Here is a 21,252-nt window from a genome sequence, read left to right as displayed (position 1 = left end):
AATATATACTGTATACTATATACTATATAATATACAATATGCAATATGTTATATTATATTATCTATTATAATACTATAATTATATTATAGTATTATATATAAGATATAAAAATATATCATATTATTACACATTATTATTGAATATTATTATTACATTATTTATTAATAATAAAATACCACATAATATATAATATATAATTATATATATTATATAATATAATAATATAATATAATATATATACTGTATACTATATACTATATAATATACAATATGCAAGATGTTATATTATATTATCTATTATAATAATATAATTATATTATAGTATTATATATGATATAAAATATAATATATCATATTATTGCACATTATTATTGAATATCATTGTTACATTATTCATTATTAATAGAATATTTTTTATTATTGGGTTAAAATCATTTTAACCCATAAAAAATAAAGGGTTTTTATGCAGCGTGAGTCGAGTTCTGAGCGCAGGTAAATTTAGTCTGGTTTTAAAATAACCAACCAGCCATGGAGGGCAATAAACCAAAGGAAAAAACAGAGAAGAGGGTGAAGATGAAAGCAAGGAGGTGCCCAAGGTGGAGCTCCTCCACAGCTGAGATGCTGCCACTGCAAATGGACCAAAGCAGAACCAGAATTTGAGAAGTTCTTTAAGTGGATTTCAGGAAGTTCCTTAAGCCGAGCTCCAAAAGCCCCAGGGGCAGCAGGGTGGAGCCCAGTGAGGTAAAATGCCAGCAGTGTGGGAAGGCAGCAGCACCCTGTGCTCCCCGTGCTCCCCCTGCCAGGCTGAGTCCCACAGGGCAAGGACAAACGTGGGCAGGGCCTGCCAGGCTGGCAGAGCAGGGCTGGGATCCCCAGAACTGCACAGGGGGACCGGGGGACACAGGGGGACACAGGGGGACACAGGGGGACACAGGGGGCACGGGCAGCCCTGAGCCCCAGCACACAGGAAACACCACCCTGCACTCCTGGGTTTGGTTTATGGGGCTGTGAATGGAGAAGAGAGGAGGCTGAAAGAGGGCTGAGGAAGAAGGCTGCTGTCAGACTGCTTAATTCCTCATCTGAATGTAGCCCGTGGCTTTTTATCAGCCCATTTTGCTGACTGAAGCACATTTATGAAACACAAAACCAAAAAAGAAATAGGGGAAGGTGTCCCTGTCCGTGGCAAGGGGTTGGAACTGGATGAACTTCAAGCTCCTTCCAACCCAAACCATTCTGTGACCCTATGAAATAATTATCTTTTTAACCACAACCTCTTCAAACTTCAAGTCAGGCACCCAATTTTCAATTAACAGCCAGAGAAGTTCTGGATTTTCCTGACAGCAGCTTTTTTCCTCAGCCCTCTTTCACCCTCTGTCGCAGACATCTTTTCATTAAAAATCCTTTCTTGGGATTTTTTCTTCCTGAGAAGCTGAGAGGCTTCAAGAACAAAATGCAAACATTGATTATCTGCTGCTGTGGAATGCAACAGGTGCATCTGTGATTGGCCCATCTTAGATGTTTATAATTCATGGCCAATCCCAGCCCTGTTAGCTTGGACTCTCTGTCCCAGACACAAACCTTTATTATTCATTTTCCTTTCCATTCTTGGCTTAGCTAGCCTTCTAAGATGCAACTTTTCCTTCTATTCTTTTTAGTATAGTTTTAATGTAATGTATATCATAAAATAATAAATCAAGCCTTCTGAGCATGGAGTCAACATTCTCGTGTCTTCCTTCAACACAAGACCCCTGTGACCACCATCACAACCCTCCTCTCTTTCCCATTCACAGTTCCATGTGCCACAACAACCCCAGCAAACCATGAGTGCAGGGTTCCCTGTGTGCTGGGGGGGCCAGGGCTGAAATGAAAAATCCATTTAAAAGAATTATCTTTGGCCAGATCTCTGCTGCTGAGCCCTGCAGGGCCCAGGCAGCTCCTGGTGCCCAGGGTGGGTGCTGAGCCCCGGGCAGAGCCCAGCTCCTGCTGCACCCACAGGGAGGATGTGAATGAATCACCCCTGCTGCTCCTCAGCACATCCTCCCAAATCCTCCCTCCTGCACCCTGAATCACGAGGAGCTGACGGGTCCTGCCTCGTCTGTGCCACCCCACCCTGGCCTGACCCCCAGGCACTGACCCTAAACTCCCACTGGAGCTCTGAGAGGCTCAGCCCAGCCAGGATCAGCACATTTCCTCCTTTTTTAGCACTGGAGGAGCCACAGGGATGTCTTAATCAAGCCAGAATTCAAATTTCAAAAGAAAGCTCTAAGGGGAAGCTTTTCAGTAATTCATCTGAAAATCAAGGTGGTAATCCCAAACTTCCAGGGATGATCAACAGAGGTGGGGGCTTTACAGAAAGGAATCAATTTTATTTCAATTTTTTGTTCTTTTTTTTTTTCCTATGAAGAAAGAACACACTCTGCCAGTGCCCAATGTTCACAAAGGAATCACATAAAAAAAGAAGGAGCCTCTGCTATTCTGGTGTGTCCAAGGGGTGCAATGGACCTCTTAAGGGTCATGCAGGCTTTAAGGACAAAATCCAAGCTGCTGGAGAACACCATTAGCACATAAATCCAAGAGAACTGTCCTCAAAGTCAGGAACTGTCCTCAAAACTCTTTTCTCCCTGCTGGGTGTCTTCATCTTTTAATGTCTGGTTTCTTTTTACCAAAAAAATCACTTGGGACCAAACTCCTCAGGTTGGTGCATGTGCCTGGCTCCCAGAACTCACCATTCTCAGCCCAAATTTGTCCCTAATTCCCACGGGAGCTCCTGTATCTGCATTCCCAGGGATGCCTGGCCCCTGACATGTGGGCTGTGGAGTGGGCAGAGATCCCTGGAGCATCCCCAGGGCAGGGCTGAGGCACAGAACCAGAGAATCATGGAATGGTTTGGGTTGGAAGGATCTTTCACATCCCACCCAGTGCCACCCCTGCCATGGCAGGGACACCTTCCCCTGTCCCAGGCTGCTCCAAGTCCTGTCCAGCCTGGCCTGGGACACTTCCAGCCCTCCCAGGCTGGAGCAGACAGCTCATCCAGCCGCAGGAAAAAAACCACATTGAGCATCAACCCCACCACTGCTCATTTTCGGGGATCAGACCCCAGGTTTTTGGGTGTGGGCAGAATCCCACATGCTCACAGCATGGGGCAGAAAATTACCAAAGCAAAGAAGGGCTTAAAAATGAAAACAGATGGTTTGTTTCACTCTGAACCTCAGAGCAAATTCACCAGGAGAGTCAAAATTCACCAGCGCGCACCATGTCAGGCTGGTCCTCACTTTCATTTTCAGCTTTGAGGAGAATTTCTACAATGCTCCCTGTGTGATAAGGCAAAAATCTGTGGTTTAAATTTATCATCAACCAAACTGCAGCTCTAAATATGCTCCCAATTAAGAAGGTAACTCAACAGCCTGCCTAATCAACACGTGCCTTGGCTCTCACAAATCCACGCCTGACATTTAAACTCCTGCTCTGCTTCTGCTGTGGAGGGAAGTGAAGTCATAAAAAATCTGGAAAAGGCCCCCAAACTCAGACTCCTGGTGTTGTTTCTCCACAGGAATCCTGCAGGAGCTCAGCACAGGCTCCAGGTGCAGCTCATCCCTACAACCACAAAATCCTGCCCAAGGCCACGCTCAACATGAGAGCCCTGTGAGCTGAGACACCTCACAGAAACTCTGTGCTGCAAAGAGGGGAGTGCTGGGATGGCAACCAAGAGCAAACAGTCAAATTATCAGGAAAAAACAAGTCAAATCTCACCAGGACAATATTAAGGCCACACTGTGCTGTCTCCTCTAAGTATTTCCCGTGAGGGTGAAACACCCAGATCCCCCCAAATCCCCCAGCACCATCATGAAAATCAATGCTGAACAGGTTTATATTCAATGTTCCTGTCCTCCAGCTTCAGGCAAACACTGAAGACTTTCTTTAAATGCTAGCAAGAGGCAAACAGTTCATATAATACCAATTCAGCATCAGAAATCGGTAAAAACTCCAGGTTTTATCCAGATGAAAAGTCCCCACACACGACAGAACCTGTAGGAACAGCACCAATCATGCACCAACCACAGAATTATAGATGTTCACGGATATTTTGGTTTTTCCCCCATTTTCAGCCATCCACGTGTAAAAACTTACATTAAACTCCTCCCTGAAGAGTTTCCCCTCGTCGGCCGAGCGTATCCGGATTTCCTCCTCCAGGTTTTCCACAGGAATGGGGAAATACTTCTTGGGGCCCGAGGGAGACCTGCTGAGCAGCATCACCCGCTGCTGTTCTGTCAGCACAAGGGCAGCGTGTGTTAAAGGCATGGCCACGGCCACAGATCCCAGCTACAAATTCATCTTGGTGCTGAGAGACGCCAAAGCAAACTGCTGCCATGACACTCTGAGCTGCTAAAGGGGATTTAGAGGAAATTAAAACACCAAATCATAGGCCAAGTGGCTGCTTTGAGAGCATAATGGTATCAAGAAGAACTAGAGCTGGTGAAAAGAATGATTTCTCTGTTTACACTGGATTAGAAAGTGACCAAGTTTTATTCAGAAAAGGAGAAGGTTCTTTCTGCTGACAGGGCAAGGACAGCTTTTGGTACCTATCACCAAGGAGGTGCTGCCAGATTATTTCATTTCAAGGGGAAATAATGCTAATAATAATAACAACAAAAAATAATTTAGCTGTAACTTGGCAGCCAACAGAAGCTGTGCCCCAAGAGGAGCTGCTGCCCCGTGCACAGGAACACCCCAGCAGGAAGCTGATGGGTATTTTTAGGTTTTTGGCTTTTCCTCTGACTGTCACCCTCTTCAGCTCACTCACCCCTTCACACATGGTCAAGTAGAGCTGACACAAACCACAGATTGATTATTTTATCTTTAACTTGATCATTTCTCTCGGGGTTGTGATTAGAACAACCTGCCCAGCCCTCCCAGGTTTGAGCTGGGCCCCACAGAGGAGCCAGCCTGGGGTTCCCCACGGGCAGAAACAAACCCAGCACAACTCAAACCAGGGGGAAACACTTGGAACTCCTCAGAGAGTTTTATTTCAGCGCCTCTGGCTTCAAACTGCCCCATCTCAACCCCCTGCCTCACGTTCAGAAAGCACCCAGTGTATTCACAAAGTGTTAAGGACTTTTTGCCCCATTTTAAGAAGAAATCCTGCAATTCCTTCTCCAGATATAGATCACAGTGTTAAGGACTTTTCCCCCATTTTAAGAAGAAATCCTGCAATTCCTTCTCCAGATACAAGGATGACAGTGTCACAAACGTGGATCTCAGCTGGCACCCTGGTAAAACATCTCCAAAGAGCCCAGGCAGGTTTTACACAGAAACATTTGCTGCATCACAAAGTGAAACCTATTTCAAAGCAGCAACTGAAAGTTAAGATTTTCCAAAGACTGCTTGAGTATTTCTAAATATGGATCTCCAGTCCAAGGCCAGCTTGGAGGGGACAACCAAGGGCTGGAAATGTCCCTGTACATGGCACCAGGGTTGGAACTGCATGAGTTTAAGGTCTCTTCCAATCCAAACTATTTGTGATTGTATTTTTTCAGACTCTTTTCTCTGTAACAACAACCCTGTCACTTATATCAGAAACAAAAGCAAACACTGAGTAATTCTGAATTAAAGACAGAAATAAAAGTGAGAGTTTGAAAGCAAATCTGCCCATACCTTGTTCTTCCAAGATCCCATTTGGCATCTTCTTGTCCCCGGAGTTGACCACAGCTTTCCTGTGTCTCCTGAACCTGGAACAACAGAGGCACCACATCAATCCACAATTCTGGCAAGAGCCAACAGCAGCATTCCCCCCCAGGCCCTTTTTACAGACAGTGTAATTCTGGAGAAGCTCTTTCTGTTCATGCTGGCAGGGAGAGCAGGGCAGGCACGAGGCTCTGCCTCGCTTCTGCTTCCGTGGGAGGGCTCCGAGAAAGGATGGGCTGAGCCCACAAAAAACCACCCACCTGAAAAAATACCCCACCAGCACCACGAAAATGATCACCACCAGCACCAGGATCAGCAGGGAAGTCAGCAGCTCCTTGTGCAAGGTGTTCTCCTCAGTGGAGTCTGGGGATGGAACAAGAAATGTGGAATATGAGACGTGGATTGCCTCATCTGGCACAAAAACTGTGCTTAAGGCACCAAAAATCCTGCCCAATTATCTGCCTCTATTTACTAAAAGCTTCACAATACCTGACACAGGCAAAGCTAAAATTGAAAGTTAATTTTTATTATTTTTTAGATTTTTCTCCCCTGTCAAAAGCACAACCAAACCAGTGCTGCTGAGAAAATCCAAGATATTTTTCAGTTTCCCTGTAATCAGAGAAAGCTGAACAGCTATAAGATACCAAGCTGAATTTGAAGCCCATTCAAAGGTTTGCTGCAGTGCCCTAATGCACATCAGCTGCTTCTAAACCACCTTTCATATATATATATATATATAAAATGCCACCTTTCACAGAGATTTTATTCACTGAAATTCTAAGAGATTTTATTCACTGAAATTCTATATAAACATAAGAACAAGCAGGAATAATGACATTTGTCTCGGAATGGAGATTAAAGAACATCTTTGTTATATCTGGTACGAGCTCTGAGTCTCACCCTTGTGTTCACAGTGTTTTGTGGAAGTGCCTCTTTACCTTTCACTTTCATTATGCTTCTGGAACCTTTTCGTTCTACTGAATAATTCAATACAGAACAGATTAAAATCATTAAAAACCCAACATGTTTTATTTAAGGAAGCCAAACTCCCAGTCTGAACCTTCAGCAAGCAAAACACAACCCTACAACCACTCTTCCAAAATTAAGGCAATTTCTGCTGCTGCTGGTATTTGAGATTTTTTTTCCTCTTTTAAACTACATTTATACACTTCAAGGAGTTTTTTTCTCATTCCTACAGTGGTCTTTGAGAGCTGACTGACAGAAGGGTTGGATGGGATATTGGGAGGGAATTCCTGGCTGGGATGGAATTCCCAGAGCAGCTGTGGCTGTTCCTGGATCCCTGGCACTGCCCAAGGCCAGGCTGGACAGGGCTTGTACACCCTGGGACAGTGGAAGGTGTCCCTGCCATTTTTAAGTTCCCTTCCATCCCAAACAATTCTGGGATTAAAAAAAATATATTTAGGAATTTAGGAGTAGGCAACACCTGCAGTAATCCAGAAAGGATTCATGTGGATCAGATAAACACCCAGAATTGATGGCTACAAAACCATCTGAGTGTTGGGAGCAGCTGGAAACTCTCTGGGTGCTCCACAGGGTGTGAGGGCATGGGGGAAAATTCCTGGAGAGGCACAGGTGAGCTCAGGACTCACAGAGGCTCATAAATCAACGTCATAACCCAGAGACAGGGAAGGCAATAAAAGGCACGAGGGATGACTTTGAGGTGGTGTGTAAAGATAAAAGTGACAGGCATGACAAAACTGCAGTCAGGAGCTTGGCAGGGGTTCAGGAAATCACTCCTGGAAGGAGTGGCTGGGTGAGGATGAATAACCACCCAACACCTTCTGTGGGGTGTTCTGCAGCTCTGCCTGGAAGCCAAGGCTGGCAAGGAAACAAACACAAAAAAAATAAAAATCCCTGGTTCTGTCCCTCACAGACAAAATGCAGCCACTTGCATGGAGTTAGAAATGTCACCCTGAGGATGTCAGAATGCTGCAGGATTTGGGGGCTTGTGCTGGTTCTCTTTAGCTCTGTGACAAGACCCATGACATGAGAGGGGAAACAACAAGTTTGCATCACGAGGGAGTCAAAATTTCCCTCAGACAATTACACAATTAAAAAAAAAAAAAAATCACCCCTCTCTTCCTTTCACAGAACTGCTGCACCATTTTTGGAGTGCCTGTGGAGAAGTGATTCCCAGGCAAACACTGAAAGCTCAATCCCAGCCAGGAAAAGAGAAGCTGAACCACCAGTACCAGTAAATGTGAGTTTAACATCTCAGAGCTGAATGCCACTGGGCAAAGCCAGCACAGGCCCCCTGGCACTGCACTCACACACTCTGAGTCTGGCCTGGAGGGACCTTTAAACGTCACCCCGTCCACCCCCTGACCTGAAACCACCTATTTCTGAAGTTCTGCTTTGCAAACTAATTCTTGGAATTGAGTGTCTGCAGAGAATCCCCCTGGCATTTAAATACCAAATAAAATGAGCCAGATTCCTTCTCCATAACTCAGTTTCCTGATGCTGCCTCATCTTCTCCATGAAACCACCACCACGGGTCTCACAGGGAAGTCCCAGCTCTGGGTCCTCCTGGGTGTTACAGAGTCACACATTGCTTTGGGCTGGAAGGGACCTTAAAAATCACCCAGTGCCACCCCAGCCATGGGCAGGGACACCTCCCACTGTCCCAGGTGCTCCCAGCCCCAATGTCCAGCCTGGCCTTGGGCACTGCCAGGGATCCAGGGGCAGCCACAGCTGCTCTGGGAATCCATCCCAGCCCCTGCCCACCCTGCCAGGGAACAATTCCCAATTCCCAATCTCCCATCCATCCCTGCCCTCTGGCACTGGGAGCCATTCCCTGTGTCCTGCCCCTCCATCCTCTTCCCCAGTCCCTCTCCAGCTCTCCTGGAGCCCCTTTAGGCCCTGGAAAGCCACACTGAGGTCACCCCAGAGCTTCTGCTCTCTAGGTGAACAATCCCAGCTCTCCCAGCCTTTCCTCCATCTGAACATTTTGGTTCATCCCCACTCATTTGGCTCCCATTCATTTGGTTCCCACTGAACATTTGGGTTCATTCCCATTCATTTGGTTCCCACTGAACATTTGGGTTCATCCCCACTCATTTGGCTCCCACTGAACATTTGGGTTCATCCCCACTCATTTGGCTCCCACTGAACATTTGGGTTCATTCCCACAGCTCCAGGTCCTCCCCAGGGCTGGACACGGTGTCCTGGCTGGGGTCTCTCCAGAGAGGAGAGACACAAAATCTTATTTTCACATTGCCACTGACTTGTTGGAAGTTGGAACCAGCACTAAAGAGCAGCCCCAAAGCTGCCCCATTTTCCTGCCTTTTAACCTGCAACTCCTCTGATAAATTCATCCCCTCTGAAGGCTCAGACATCGGTGATGGGAAGGGATTGTGAGGATTCAAAAGCACCAGGAGACCTCATGGAGTAAATACCAGTGGAATGTAAACATTTGGAAAGGTATTTAAAGGTTTACAACTGCAGCTCCCAGGCTGCTTGCACATTGCAACGACTCCACAAGTAAAAATACAAGAGGAAGTAAAACAATCCAGACTATGATTAATCCTGGGGAATTTACAAATATTTGAATTACCAGGAGCTACAGGATGGTCACAGACAGTATCATGAATAAACAGTCTGTAACAAGGATCTGGGAGCATTGAGGTGTCTCTACTGGAAATATACATTTATTTATGCAAATCCTAATAAATATGAGCTTGGAAGTCAGAACTAGATGCTCCCTTCCAACCCAAACCATTCTGTGGTTTGATGGTTTACGTTTATTTAATGCAGTTAAATACCTGCAGTAAAGATCAGGGCAAATTTCCAGTAAATAGCAGTACAGTAAAGCCCAGAATATTCTCATTTTCTGAAAGGGAAATTTCAAGGTAGCAATTTCATGGCTGCAATTTCAGGGTGTTCTTGTAGGAGGTAAAATGGCAGCAGTGCTAAAAATCGACCCATCCAGACAAGGTAACCATGTTTTAAATAAGAATAAAGCTGACATTGTAATTCAGCAAATCTTGGAAAAAATCAAGGCAGCTCAAATAATGACATGAAATCATTTATACCTATTCCTTTCAGAATCAAAGGTATCTTTTGGGATCACACATCAAATTAGCATGTAAAAAGAAAGTTGATTTTTTTTAGGCTCTTTTAGTTCTTCCCATAGTCTGTTAAATGGAGTTTTCTTTATGCTTCAATCAAAAATCTTTATTTTTGTATTTTAAAATGCTGTATTAATTCAATGGCTATCAAATTTATTAGATAATCCAATTATCTTGGTACTCTTTCTGCAGCAATGTAATTTTCAGGGTGCACCTAACTTGCCTGTCAGACAAAACTCTTCCTCACTGCAGAGCCAGGAAGGCTTCGATATTTAGGAAAAACAGTTTAGTCACACCAATCATTTCTGAACCATATCACTGAAATTAAAGATTTAATTAAAATAGGGATGATCAGATTACTCTTATCCATATTATCAGACTTAAATCCAACACAATTTGGAATTAAGCTCTGAAGATGAACAACACTGATGGCAAAACTCCCTTTGTTATTAAGATTCTGGGAAGTGATAAAGACAACAAGTGACTTCCCCTTCTCAATTCCCATATTCTGACATATACAGCCCAATATTAGTAACTTGTTTTTCTACAGCTGCAGGTGCCAGACAAGAAGCAGGGACCAAACACTACTTGACAATACTTCAAACTGATTAATTAGCAAATCCACACTCGGCTAAAGCTTTGTTCCTTTGAATAATCTGGGTTTTTTGGGAGCACTCAGCACAGCCACACTCAGATTGTCACTGCTGATGGAGGAGCCCCTGTCCCCCCACCTCCCCTTCCCCAGCTGAGCTCTGGAGTGCTCCAGTCAGAGTCTGCAGAAGGCAAATGCTCACACCCGAATCAGCAGCGAATCCCAGACTGGTTTGGGATGGGAAGACCCTCAAAATGATCCTGTTCCACCCCTGCCATGGCAGGGACACCTCCCACTGTCCCAGGTGCTCCAATCCCCAGTGTCCAACCTGACCTTGGGCACTGCCAGGGATCCAGGGGCAGCCACAACTGCTCTGGGCACCTGTGCCAGGGCTGCTCACCCTCATTTTCTTCCCATCTAAATCTTCCCTATTTCCATTTAAATTACTACAACCAAGAATCAAAACAATCCAAGGGGCCATGAGCCCAGCCTAGCATTTGATTCCTCTCCTTCCCCAGGGGTGTAAAGTTCACAAACAGATTAAAAGCAAATAAAGCAACAAATCAGCCTTCTATGAAACGCTGGGTGTCAACACCAGTGACCTGCACAGTCATCAAAACGTGGTCACATTGCTCATAGGGGACATCAGCAGCTCCACCTCCCTGGTTTGGGCTGGAAGGGACCTCAGAGATTATCCCATCCCACCCCTGCCATGGCAGGGACACCTTGCACCCAGCCAGGGTGCTCCAAGCCCTGCCCAACCTGGCCTTGGGCACTTCCTCAAAGCCCCCAAATTCCCCTGAACAAGCTCCTCCCCAGCACTGGCAGTGTCAGGACACGGTTGTGGGAGGGTTTGAGGAGGAAGAAATTCTGCAAACAGAGATGAGGATGAATGTGAGGTGCTGTGGTGGCCCAGAGTGATGCCTCAGGTTTGGCTTTTCTGTGTTTCACATTCTGAGCTGCTTTAGTGTGTGGGGCTGGGTTCACATCAGGGCATGGTGAGCTCTGTGCACAGAGCAGGGAGACAAAACAATTCCTGCTCCAGCTGGGCACCAAGGACAAATGATCCAAATCTCAGCCCAAGAGCACAAACCCCGTGGGCTGGAGAGAGAAAAACAAGCAGGGTGGGACTGCAGGGGCTAAAGCTGGAATGGGACAATGAACTGCAAGGTGCAAATGGAGCAGAACTGATCCCAGGGACAGACCCCGTGCCCGGCCGTGCATTTTGGGGCCATTTTGGTTCATCTTGGGTGCAGCCCTGGCTGGGCTCTGGTGCTGCCCAAGGTGGATCCATGGAGGAGATCCTTGGAATCAATCCCTGCTTTATTCTGTAGCTCTGCCCAGCCTCTACTCTCGGTCAGGCTTCACAAGGCATCAAGAGAGGAGGAGATCACTCTCAGCTCCTGGAATCACAACTCTCCTGTTTCTCCCCTGGCAGGACCCTCCACAGGACACCTCACACCCTCCTTGAGTCTTTGCATGAAAACGCAGAACTCCTGCCAAGGCTCCTTATGATGTTTCAATCCATTCATCCTGCTGTCTAATGAAAATTGAATTCCTGTTATCTGTGCCCACATCCCCTCAGACCCCCCTGGCAGCTCCTGGGCCCTGCAGCTCCCCCACCTCTGCCATGCTTTACCCTCCCACAGGAAAGAGAAAGTGAAACCCCAACGCCACCCACGTGCCAGCCAAGCCCAGAGCACACCTGGCACCATCAGAACTGTGTCAGTGGGGCCAAAGTCCTGCAAACACATCCAGGACTGAGCCCCCAGGGACACCCCATGCCCATCCTGCCCCCCAGGTCACTCCTTACTGGTGGCTGTGGTTGTTTTGGGCAGCTCTGTTCCATTGGGTGGCAGGGCTCGTGCAAAAATGAAACTAACACAGAGCAGCAGGAGCGAGCAGGAATGTTCCATCCTGGACCTGCAAGGAAGCAAAGCAGAAATAAATTTTCAGGTCAAATTGGTATCATGGGGTTTTTTTCCCCCCCTCGTGGCAGAAGGAAGCTAAAAGTAAAAGCAATGCTTGCTTGAAATTTAAATTTATTTAAAGCCTGTTTTATACTCTCCCGTCACCTCAGCACTGAATGCTCAGTTTTGATCCAAAAAGAAAAAGAAAATACAACTTGTGCACGCCAAATATTCAGGTTTTAATGAGGTTTTAAATCCAACAACAGAATGGCAACACTCAGGTATGGCTCACAGACAACACCAGAAATCAGGGCAAAAATGCTCCCTCCATAAAAAAAGCCATCTGAGGACACTGAGGAAACAGTCCTGGGAGTCAGCCCCAGAGATAAGAGGAAAATTCATAACAAAGAGGAAAAGTTTTTCACCACAAGCAGCCCAGTAACACCAGAAAGCTCTGAGTCCCTTTAAGAGTTTTTACACACTTTTAGGGTTTCCTTATCCCACTTGACTCCCTTAGCCACAGATGGGGGGCTCCATGGATGAATTCCTTGGGGGAATGTTTGCCACAGCTGAGTCTGCTTTCTAAACACAGAATTTCAGCATTGGTGAGACCAGAAAATAATCTCCAGTGTGAAGAAAATTGGAGGAAAAGCGTGATGAGAACGTGCTGTCTCTTGATTCAGGGAAATTCATAGATGGAGATAAATAAACAGGTCCAAACCCTCTAAACAGAGGTGGAAAATAAATGTTGTTATTAATTTGTTGTGATTTATCCAATCCCTAACGAACAGATTAATGAGGAGAGGCTCCCATCTCAGCCATCAGCCAGTCCTGCTTGATTTAGAAACAATTTCACACAACCTTTGCTTCGTGGCAGGATTTATCCAGAGGGTGGCTCTGCAGCCACTGCTAAAATTCTGTCCCTGGAAATGTTGCTCCCCAGAGCTCCCTGTTTCAGGGTAATACACTGAATTTACCAGCACAATTTCCACAGGGTATTACACAGTCCTGCCTCACAACACACTAAAAAACCCAGGAATTTGGCAGCCATTAGAATAACCATTAGAAAATCCTGCCTTTCCATGTAAAGTGGGATAATCCAGCAGAAATAATCCCTGGATAAGCTCAAATATAGAGAAATCTCCCGTGACAACAACTTTCACACCACCTTTGCATCGCTCTCACGGCTGTTACTCAGAAGGGAAATATTCCCAGTCATTCCCAGCCTCTCCAAAGCCTGGTCCTACACCCAGGAGTAAATTCAAACTCAGCACACAGCGGCTATTCCTTGGATACACTGTTGGGAAGCTCAATTTTTTTTTTTTCTCTAATAAAATAAGTGAAAAAATAGAAATTAAATAAAAATATTTAAAATATTATTATTAACTATAATATAATAAAATAAATATTTAAAATATTATTATTATTAATTTATAAAGTAATAAAAATATTTTAAAATATTATTAGCATCAAAATTTATTTTCTTAATTTTTTCCCCCAGTCCAGCTTGCTACTAATTTACTCCTTCAATTCCTTCTACTACTATTTCTAATTTACTCCTTCAATTCCCTCTACTACTATTTCTAATTTAAGCAGCCTAAATGTCTTACAATCTAATCCCATTCTTGGGGTTTTACAATCCCATTCTTTCCCAATCCCATTCCTGGGATTAGACAGTTCATTGTGTTCAACACCTCACTGCAAACTGTGCCTGCATCCTTTTGAGCATTACATAAATGTCACAAATTAAATATTTATAATTATATTATATTTATAATTAGAAAGCTTGGGACACACAGCAGCACTGAATGGAACTGAAGGGAAGGGAAAGGAAGGAGGGTTTGGAAAAGTGGAATAAAGCCAGAATAAAAGTGGAATTAACAGGGAAGAGGTGCTGAATGCTGGGATGCTCCCACCCTCAGCAAAGGCTGCTGAAATCCACTGGAATTTTGGGTACTCAATCCTGGCAGGGGCTGATTTTCCAAGGCAGCGCTGAGTTCACTTTCTCATCCTTAAAATACACCCAGCTCCTTAAAAAAAAAATAAAAACGCCACAGAATAATTGAAGTTGCTGGAAGGTTTCCAGGAGAGCAGAAAGTGAAAGGAACATCAGTGCTTCTCTCCAAATCCCTGTCAGGGGGGGTTTCCAGATGCCAATTCCCTGCCAGACCCCTGTTCTTTGGGATGTGATAAAAAACCATAAAATTCTCTGGGATGTGATAAAGGGTGGCTGGAACACGCTGTGGTGCCCCTCAATTTATCAGAAATAAACACAGCCACGAAGATTATGCAAATCCTGAGATTTTGGGTTTGGCCAAAGCCCTTTGCATTTCCAGCTCCTGAAGAGAGGAGGAGGAGGAGGAAAACTCCAAGGGAATCCAGGAGCTGCAGAGCTGAGGTGGATGGACTAAGCAAAGGACTGGGCTCAGCAGCACCAAGCAGAAAATCATGGAATTAAGGCTGGGAAAGACCTTTAAGATCATCAAATCCAACCATTCCCAGCACTGCCAAGGCCACCACTGTCCTATGTCCCCAGTGCCACCTCCACATGGATTTTAAATCTCTCCAGGGATGGGGACTCCAAACTGCCCTGGGCAGCTCTGCCAGGCCTGGACAAACCTTTCCATGAGGAAATTTTCCCTAATTTCCAATCTAAACCTCCCCTGGCACAGCTTGAGGCTGTTTCCTCTCATCCTGTCCCTTCTCTTCCCACTGGGGTGGATGGGGAGGTGCCCAAGCTGCAATCCCACAAAAAATCCCACAAAAACACAGTGAGTTTTACTCTGTATTTGTATTTATGGCCTTCACGTACAGGCCTGCAACATTACCATTTTCTGAACCAAAAAAAAAATAGCAAAAACCCACTGCTGCAGGCACAGCAGCATTTCCCACATTCTCCTCACTCACAAAAGCACAAAGTCATGATACAGCCTGGTAAAACAAGAAGGAAAAAATAGTAACAACTCTCCTGAGAGAATAGGCAGGGAGAAAAGCAGGGCTGAGCAGGGAAGGACAACCATGTGCTACAAAAGAAACCTCTTGTTGATAAAAGTGCAAAGGAAAAGATCCAGGGAGAGACAAACTGTTATTATTACACAGCTCTGCTGTAGGGCAACTCCTGAAAAAAGAAATAGGAACTGCCTTTAAAACAAAAAAAGTGAATTTATCAACTCATATCCTACTGCATTCAGTCTTTATTCCCTGGATGTGCACGGGCCGGGCTCTGCTCCCAGGGAAACAGCAAAAGGACAAGAGGATTGGCCTCAAACGGTGCCAGGGGAGGCTCAGGGTGGACATCAGGAGGAATTTTGTCACAGAAAGCGTGGCCAGGCACTGGCAGGGGCTGCCCAGGGAGCTTTGGAGTGCCCATCCATGGAGGTGGCACTCAGGGCTCTGGGTGGGGACAAGGTGGGGATAGGGCACAGCAGGGACTCGGTGATCCTGGAGGGCTTTTCCATCTGAAATGACTCCATGATTCTATTCTGAATGGCTCAGGCACCTCAGGTTTAACCACCGGGACTGATTTTTATTGTTCTTTATTACTGCTCTGGGACACCTTCCTATAGGAATGTGCTCCCTGTTGATGGAGCGACAAAACCATCCTTTGTCCCTTTAAAAAGGAAAGAAGCTCAGAAGTTTCTCTCTTCAACTGAACAGAAAAGCACCTCACAGGCCTAGGGGACTTCACCTCTCCACCATCCCAGGCTGCTCCAAGCCCCATCCAGCCTGGCCTTGGGCACTCTCAGGGATGGGGCAGCCATGGATTCCCTGTCCAAGGAGCCAGAGCAGCTGGAAAGCAGCTGGAATGGGATCAGCTCAGGGATCAGAGCAGCCTGGGACACCTCTGGCCAGCTCCTCCTGCTGCCCAAGGAGGCAGTGTGAGGACAGCCCAGCTCCCCAAAACGTGAATAAATGGCATTCTTTCCAGGGATTAATGGATTACCACACATGGCTAATTTCTATTTTGGCCGCAGAACTGAATCCTCATCTGACCTGACAGCTCAAGAGTAAAACCTGGGCTTGGAGAAGAAAATAGGCCAACAAAACCTCCGTGTGTCACGTGGCCCTGCCACAGATCTGAGTCCTGCTCCTTTTCCCAGGGATGCACCAGCTGCTTCAGAGCAGGTTAAACTGATATCCACCTAAAGCAGGAAAAATAAATCAGAGAAACACCTCAGATAACACAGAGGAGAGTGGAGAGACTGGTGGGATTTGTGTTTTCCCCCCAGCTCAGGTCCTGCCCCAGCCTCTCAGTGCTACAGAAGTCACATTTGCAAGGATAAGCACCGTCAATTCAGAAAACAGAATTAAAAATGAGAGACACAAAAGCCTTGTCACTGTAGGCTGATAGAGCCATAGGCCACCAAGACCAAGTGCCAACCTCAAAAATTTGGTAGTTTAATTTAAAAACCAAGAAAAACACCAAAAAGGGAATGAGGAGACAACACTCACCCTCTCTCTTTGCTCTTCCTGCTTTCCACCCATAAATCCCAACACCCTGCTGGTCCCTGTAAAGATTCCCCAGAGCAGCTGTGGCTGTTCCTGGATCCCTGGAAGTGCCCAAGCCCAGCCTGGAGCTCCCTGGGACAGTGGGACAGTGGAAGGTGTCCCTGCCCAGGGATGAAATGGGTTGGGCTCTAAGGTCCCTTCCAACCCAAACCATTCTGTGATTCCGTGGTAAGAATCCCAAGCCCCAGTGCCTGTTTTTCCAGCTGCCTGGGGGTTCCCTTACCTGGAGCAGGTGAGCTGGCACAGCAGCTCCCTCTTGGCTGCAATCCCAGGCACCAGGAGCTGCTCCCACTTCCAGTTGGGCTGATTGCAGCTGTTCTCCTTTTCCTGAAGCCCTGGCTTCAGAGAAGTCAGGGACCGTGTCTGCTGACCCATCCCAGGTTACAGTTTAACTGGAATTGCTCTCCCATGACCTCATTTGTGCTTAGGGCTTTATTGCCCCATTATGTCATCAGGGCAAGCAAGCCATGCTGCATGCAGCATTCCCAAAACTGCTCCCTTCAATGACAAAACACCTGGGAAGAGAAGAGCTCCTCCCTTTCCCAAAGGAATGAGGGAAATTAGGAACTCACATCAAGCTGGAACCATGAATGGTTTTAGAGCATGTCTAAAAAAATACAATTTGGTTAAATATTCTCTGTCTTTTAGGAACTTGAGGCAGTGAAACTAAATGTATTTTGAGTGTTGCAGGTGATATCATTTATTAAGTAAATGGCTTTCAAGCTATTTATCAGTTGTTCTTTCTTACCTTAAAATGTCTGGGCATAAATTGGAATCACAGAATGGTTTGGGTTGGAAGGGACCTTAAAGCTCATCCCACCCCACCCGTGCCATGGGCAGGGACACCTTCCACCATCCCAGGGAGCTCCAAGCCCCGTCCAGCTGGAGTTAAACCCTTCATTCCTCATGTTTGCAAGGAAAAAGAACAAACAGCTCTGGGAGGTGCCAGGTCCCACAGACCCCTCTGACCACAGCCAGCCCCTCCGTCCCCATCCCCATGCTGGACACTGAAGTCTGTGGAGCACCAGGACCTTGGATTCCTGCCCTCAGCTCACCAGGGACATCCCACCCTCCATGGGCCAGCAGCTGGAAACAGCTTTTCAGAATTCTAGAATTCCAGCTTTTCAAAACCAGCTTTTCAGAATTCCTCCTCTTGGGGTAACCATTCCATAAACATCTGTTACTTGGAGTTAGACACTGAGCCCCAAATCCAATTTCCAGAAGTTTGATCAAGTCCCATGTTTTGACATAGCTTTAACATTCAGGAGCTTTAAAAAACCCAAACAAATAGGATTCTCATTTTCTTATTTTTGAATCCTTGTAATTCAAACTCAGGAGACTCAGGATATCCTAAAATCCAGAGGAAAATAAAGGAATGGAATTTGTGGAGATGTTTGTGCACGTGTTCCATGCAAGAAACTCAAGAGGAGACCTCTCCACTCGGGAAACATTCCTCAAAATCCAGCCACTGATAAATTAGAAAACACTCCATTAAATTTCACCATAAATCCCATCATTTTTAATGGACCTGTTTACAGCACACTCAATGTTGCTGTAAACGTGTTTGCAATGTTGCAAATGAAAACCAGGCAAGCTTTGTTTCCAACCCCTTCAGAAACAACAAGGGAATTTGGGGACAAATATATAATTTTATAATGATCTATAATTTAATATAACTGCCCACAAAATTCTATCTGACTGTAAAAATTCCTCATGTATTCTATACAAATAGCCTCAGTAAAGATCATTTCAAAGAGATGGCAATAATTAGATTAAAAAATTACAAATCAGAATAATCATTTACACGTAAGAGACCGAGCGAGGCAAAGCACCCAATTAACTGAGTAAAATCAATTTCCATTTGGAATAATCAAGCTTGATAGACTGTCTTGCTTATTTAGTCACTTTGTGTCTAATTCAGGTGGACAAATTATTATATTTGCTTTGATTTCCATGGAAGAGGAGGTCAGCAGATGTGGCAAATCCATTATTTGTTCCAAAAAATGATATTTAAAGACGAATACCCAAATGCAGACAAAAATTACCACTTTCGTAATACCAATTCTTAAATTCTACCCAGCTCAGCTATTTCTGTGTGTCTTTCCCAGCACCCTGAGTGTCCAAACCCAGCCCATCATGGGGAACACGAGTTCCAATCCATTTCAATTAGCAAGGCTGGGATCTCCCGGGAACATAAATCACGGGTTGTCACCAGCAGATTAAGCAGTGCATTAACAGGGCTGCTGCAGCCAGGATTAAGTGACACTGCTGGTGACATGCCACCCTTACAAAGTGACTTTGCCACTTGAAAAGCGGTGGGGGAATTTTTCAATCAATTGGATTTCTACAAATGCACCCAGGAGTGGATGGGCTGGAGCTTCAAAGGTCCCCTCCAACCCCAATTATTCCATGGTCACCAGGAGGCAGCAGCACTGAGTGCGACAGGGATCTCTTTCCTTTTATTTCCTTTGCTCTCCAGGATTACTCAAAGCAGTTGTGTTGATATTCTGTGACATAAACTGAATTAAAACCAGGAGCATAATGAACTCTGCAGCCTTAATTTGGGAAAAAAATATACATTGCCTGCTCATGTGTTGCACATCTGGCTTATCTGCAACCCCACAGATCTGGAAATGAAGGAGGAAAAAAAACCGAGAGATTTCTTCTCCATGCCTGAGTGGCTCTGAATGAAGCAATGCAAGGGCTGTCGTATCTAAAACTACCCAGGTCAGGCTTGGAATAGGCAGCTGTCAGATCAGAAAACTCCATCACAGAATCATGGAAGTTTTCAGGTTGGAAAAGCTCTCTGAGACAGAGTCCAACCATTCCCCAGCACTGCCAAGGCCACCTCTGCCCCGTGTCCCCAAGTGCCACATCCATGTGGATTTTAAACCCCTCCAGGGATGGGGACTCCAGCACTGCCCTGGGCAGCTGTGCCAGGCCTGGACAAACCTTTCCATGAAGGAAGTTGTTCCCAAAATCCACCCTGAGCTGCCCTGGCCCAGCCTGAGGCCGTTCCCTCTGCTCCTGTCCCTGTTCCCTGGAGCAGAGCCCGACCCCCCCGGCTGTGCCCTCCTGGAAGGGAATTCCAGAGAGGGAAAAGATCCCTGGGGATCCTCCTTTTCCCCAGGCTGAGCCCCTTCCCAGCTCTGCTCCCTTCCCTGGATGTGCTCAATGTCCTTCTTGTCACGAGGGGCCCAAACTGCCCCCAGAATTCCAGGTTGGCCTCCCCAGTGTCCAGCACAAGGTGACCACATTAGGAAAAGTGCACACAAGAAAAAGGAAGGAACTACTTCAGAAAGAGAGAGAGATGAGAAGTGTTTTCAAATTCAAAGCTGTTTTCATGCTGCAATAAAAGAGGTCAGGATGACTAATGCATTCTCTCACAGATGTACATTTACCTTCCAACACTTTTTGAAGAATTCTTTAGCCAGTTTTTTGCACTTTCCTGACCAGATTTTGCAGGAAGTATCCTGCAAAAGTCAGCAGGTGCATTTCTGAAGTGGTCATACATTCATCACATGATTCCAAAGTCAACACAGTGAGGACACTATTTCACTGTTTCCTACCTGATGTATAGAAAATTGTTTAAATATTCCCAAAAATCTCAACAAATTTCCAGTTCCTTCTGTTATATATTAAAAAACACCAAGCCCAAACACAAAAAAGTAGGTTAAAGTCTCCTTACCATGTATTTTTTAAAGTTTAATTTGTGTTGTGTCATGAACTGAGGCTATAATCATTAAAGGAGATAAAATAACTCCTACCTACAGTGAAGTTGTGCAGTCCCATGATTTCAGTGTAATTAATTAAATGAGTCATGTTTTATTTAGGTGCTTACACAAGTGCAAGAGGATTATTTCTAAATAAAACCAATAGAGCTGTAAAATGCTCATTTGGAAAAGGTCCTTGACAAGTCCCCAAGGCCAATCCCTCACCACAGGCTGGACCTGTCCCATTCCTGGCGATCTGGTCTGAACTGCCCATCCAAATCTCCAAATCTGGAGTCTCCAAATCTCCAATTCCCAGCCAAATCTCCAGTTCTTCAGCATCCCTGGCATGGGCTGCCCTCTGCCCCCTCACACATCATCTCCCGCCCCTCACAACCTCCCAAAGGCAGGGATGGCTCCAGCCCTTCCCAGATCAGCACTGCAGAGCCACCCCAACTGCAAAACACCCAACTCCATCTGAAAGCCACTTTGTCCTTCCCTTGTCCCAGCCCAGGTCCCATCCCTGCAGCCACGTCACCACTTGGCTCTGGCAGCTTGGGCTGCCCATTCCCCGTTCCCCCCAGGAGCCTTTCCATCCCTTTGCTGCTGAGGAGAGCAAATCCAGCACTTTTCCATGTGCTCCTTCACCCACCTTCAGTGTTCACAGCAGCAGGTGTCACACATGTTTTATGGAAAATCTTTTCCTTAGGATTTTTTCTCCTGAGAAGCTGAGAGGCCTCAGGAACCAAACTGTAACCAA

At 45.7% G+C, this 21,252-nt stretch overlaps 1 protein-coding gene across 2 annotated transcripts in view; it reads right to left on the bottom strand.

Moving 5' to 3' along the window:
- Nucleotides 1-12,279, bottom strand: part of PTPRE (protein tyrosine phosphatase receptor type E) — a 33,181-nt gene extending 20,902 nt beyond the window's left edge. Inside the window, exons 1-4 of one of the 2 annotated variants that reach the window (XM_005424513.2) lie at nucleotides 12,177-12,279; nucleotides 5,944-6,046; nucleotides 5,654-5,727; nucleotides 4,130-4,266 (exon numbers count right to left, since the gene is read on the bottom strand). In XM_005424513.2, coding sequence (XP_005424570.1) covers nucleotides 4,130-4,266; nucleotides 5,654-5,727; nucleotides 5,944-6,046; nucleotides 12,177-12,279 — 417 coding nt within the window. The remainder of the gene's footprint in view (nucleotides 1-4,129; nucleotides 4,267-5,653; nucleotides 5,728-5,943; nucleotides 6,047-12,176) is intronic. The other variant, XM_031059895.1, reaches the window with a different exon arrangement.
- Nucleotides 12,280-21,252: the final 8,973 nt, after the last annotated feature.

Source organism: Geospiza fortis, unplaced genomic scaffold, assembly GCF_000277835.1.
Source record: "Geospiza fortis unplaced genomic scaffold, GeoFor_1.0 scaffold452, whole genome shotgun sequence".
Taxonomy (NCBI): domain Eukaryota; kingdom Metazoa; phylum Chordata; class Aves; order Passeriformes; family Thraupidae; genus Geospiza; species Geospiza fortis.
The sequence above is the reverse complement of the archived record's forward strand: the minus strand, read 5'-3'. Positions and strand labels throughout refer to the sequence as shown.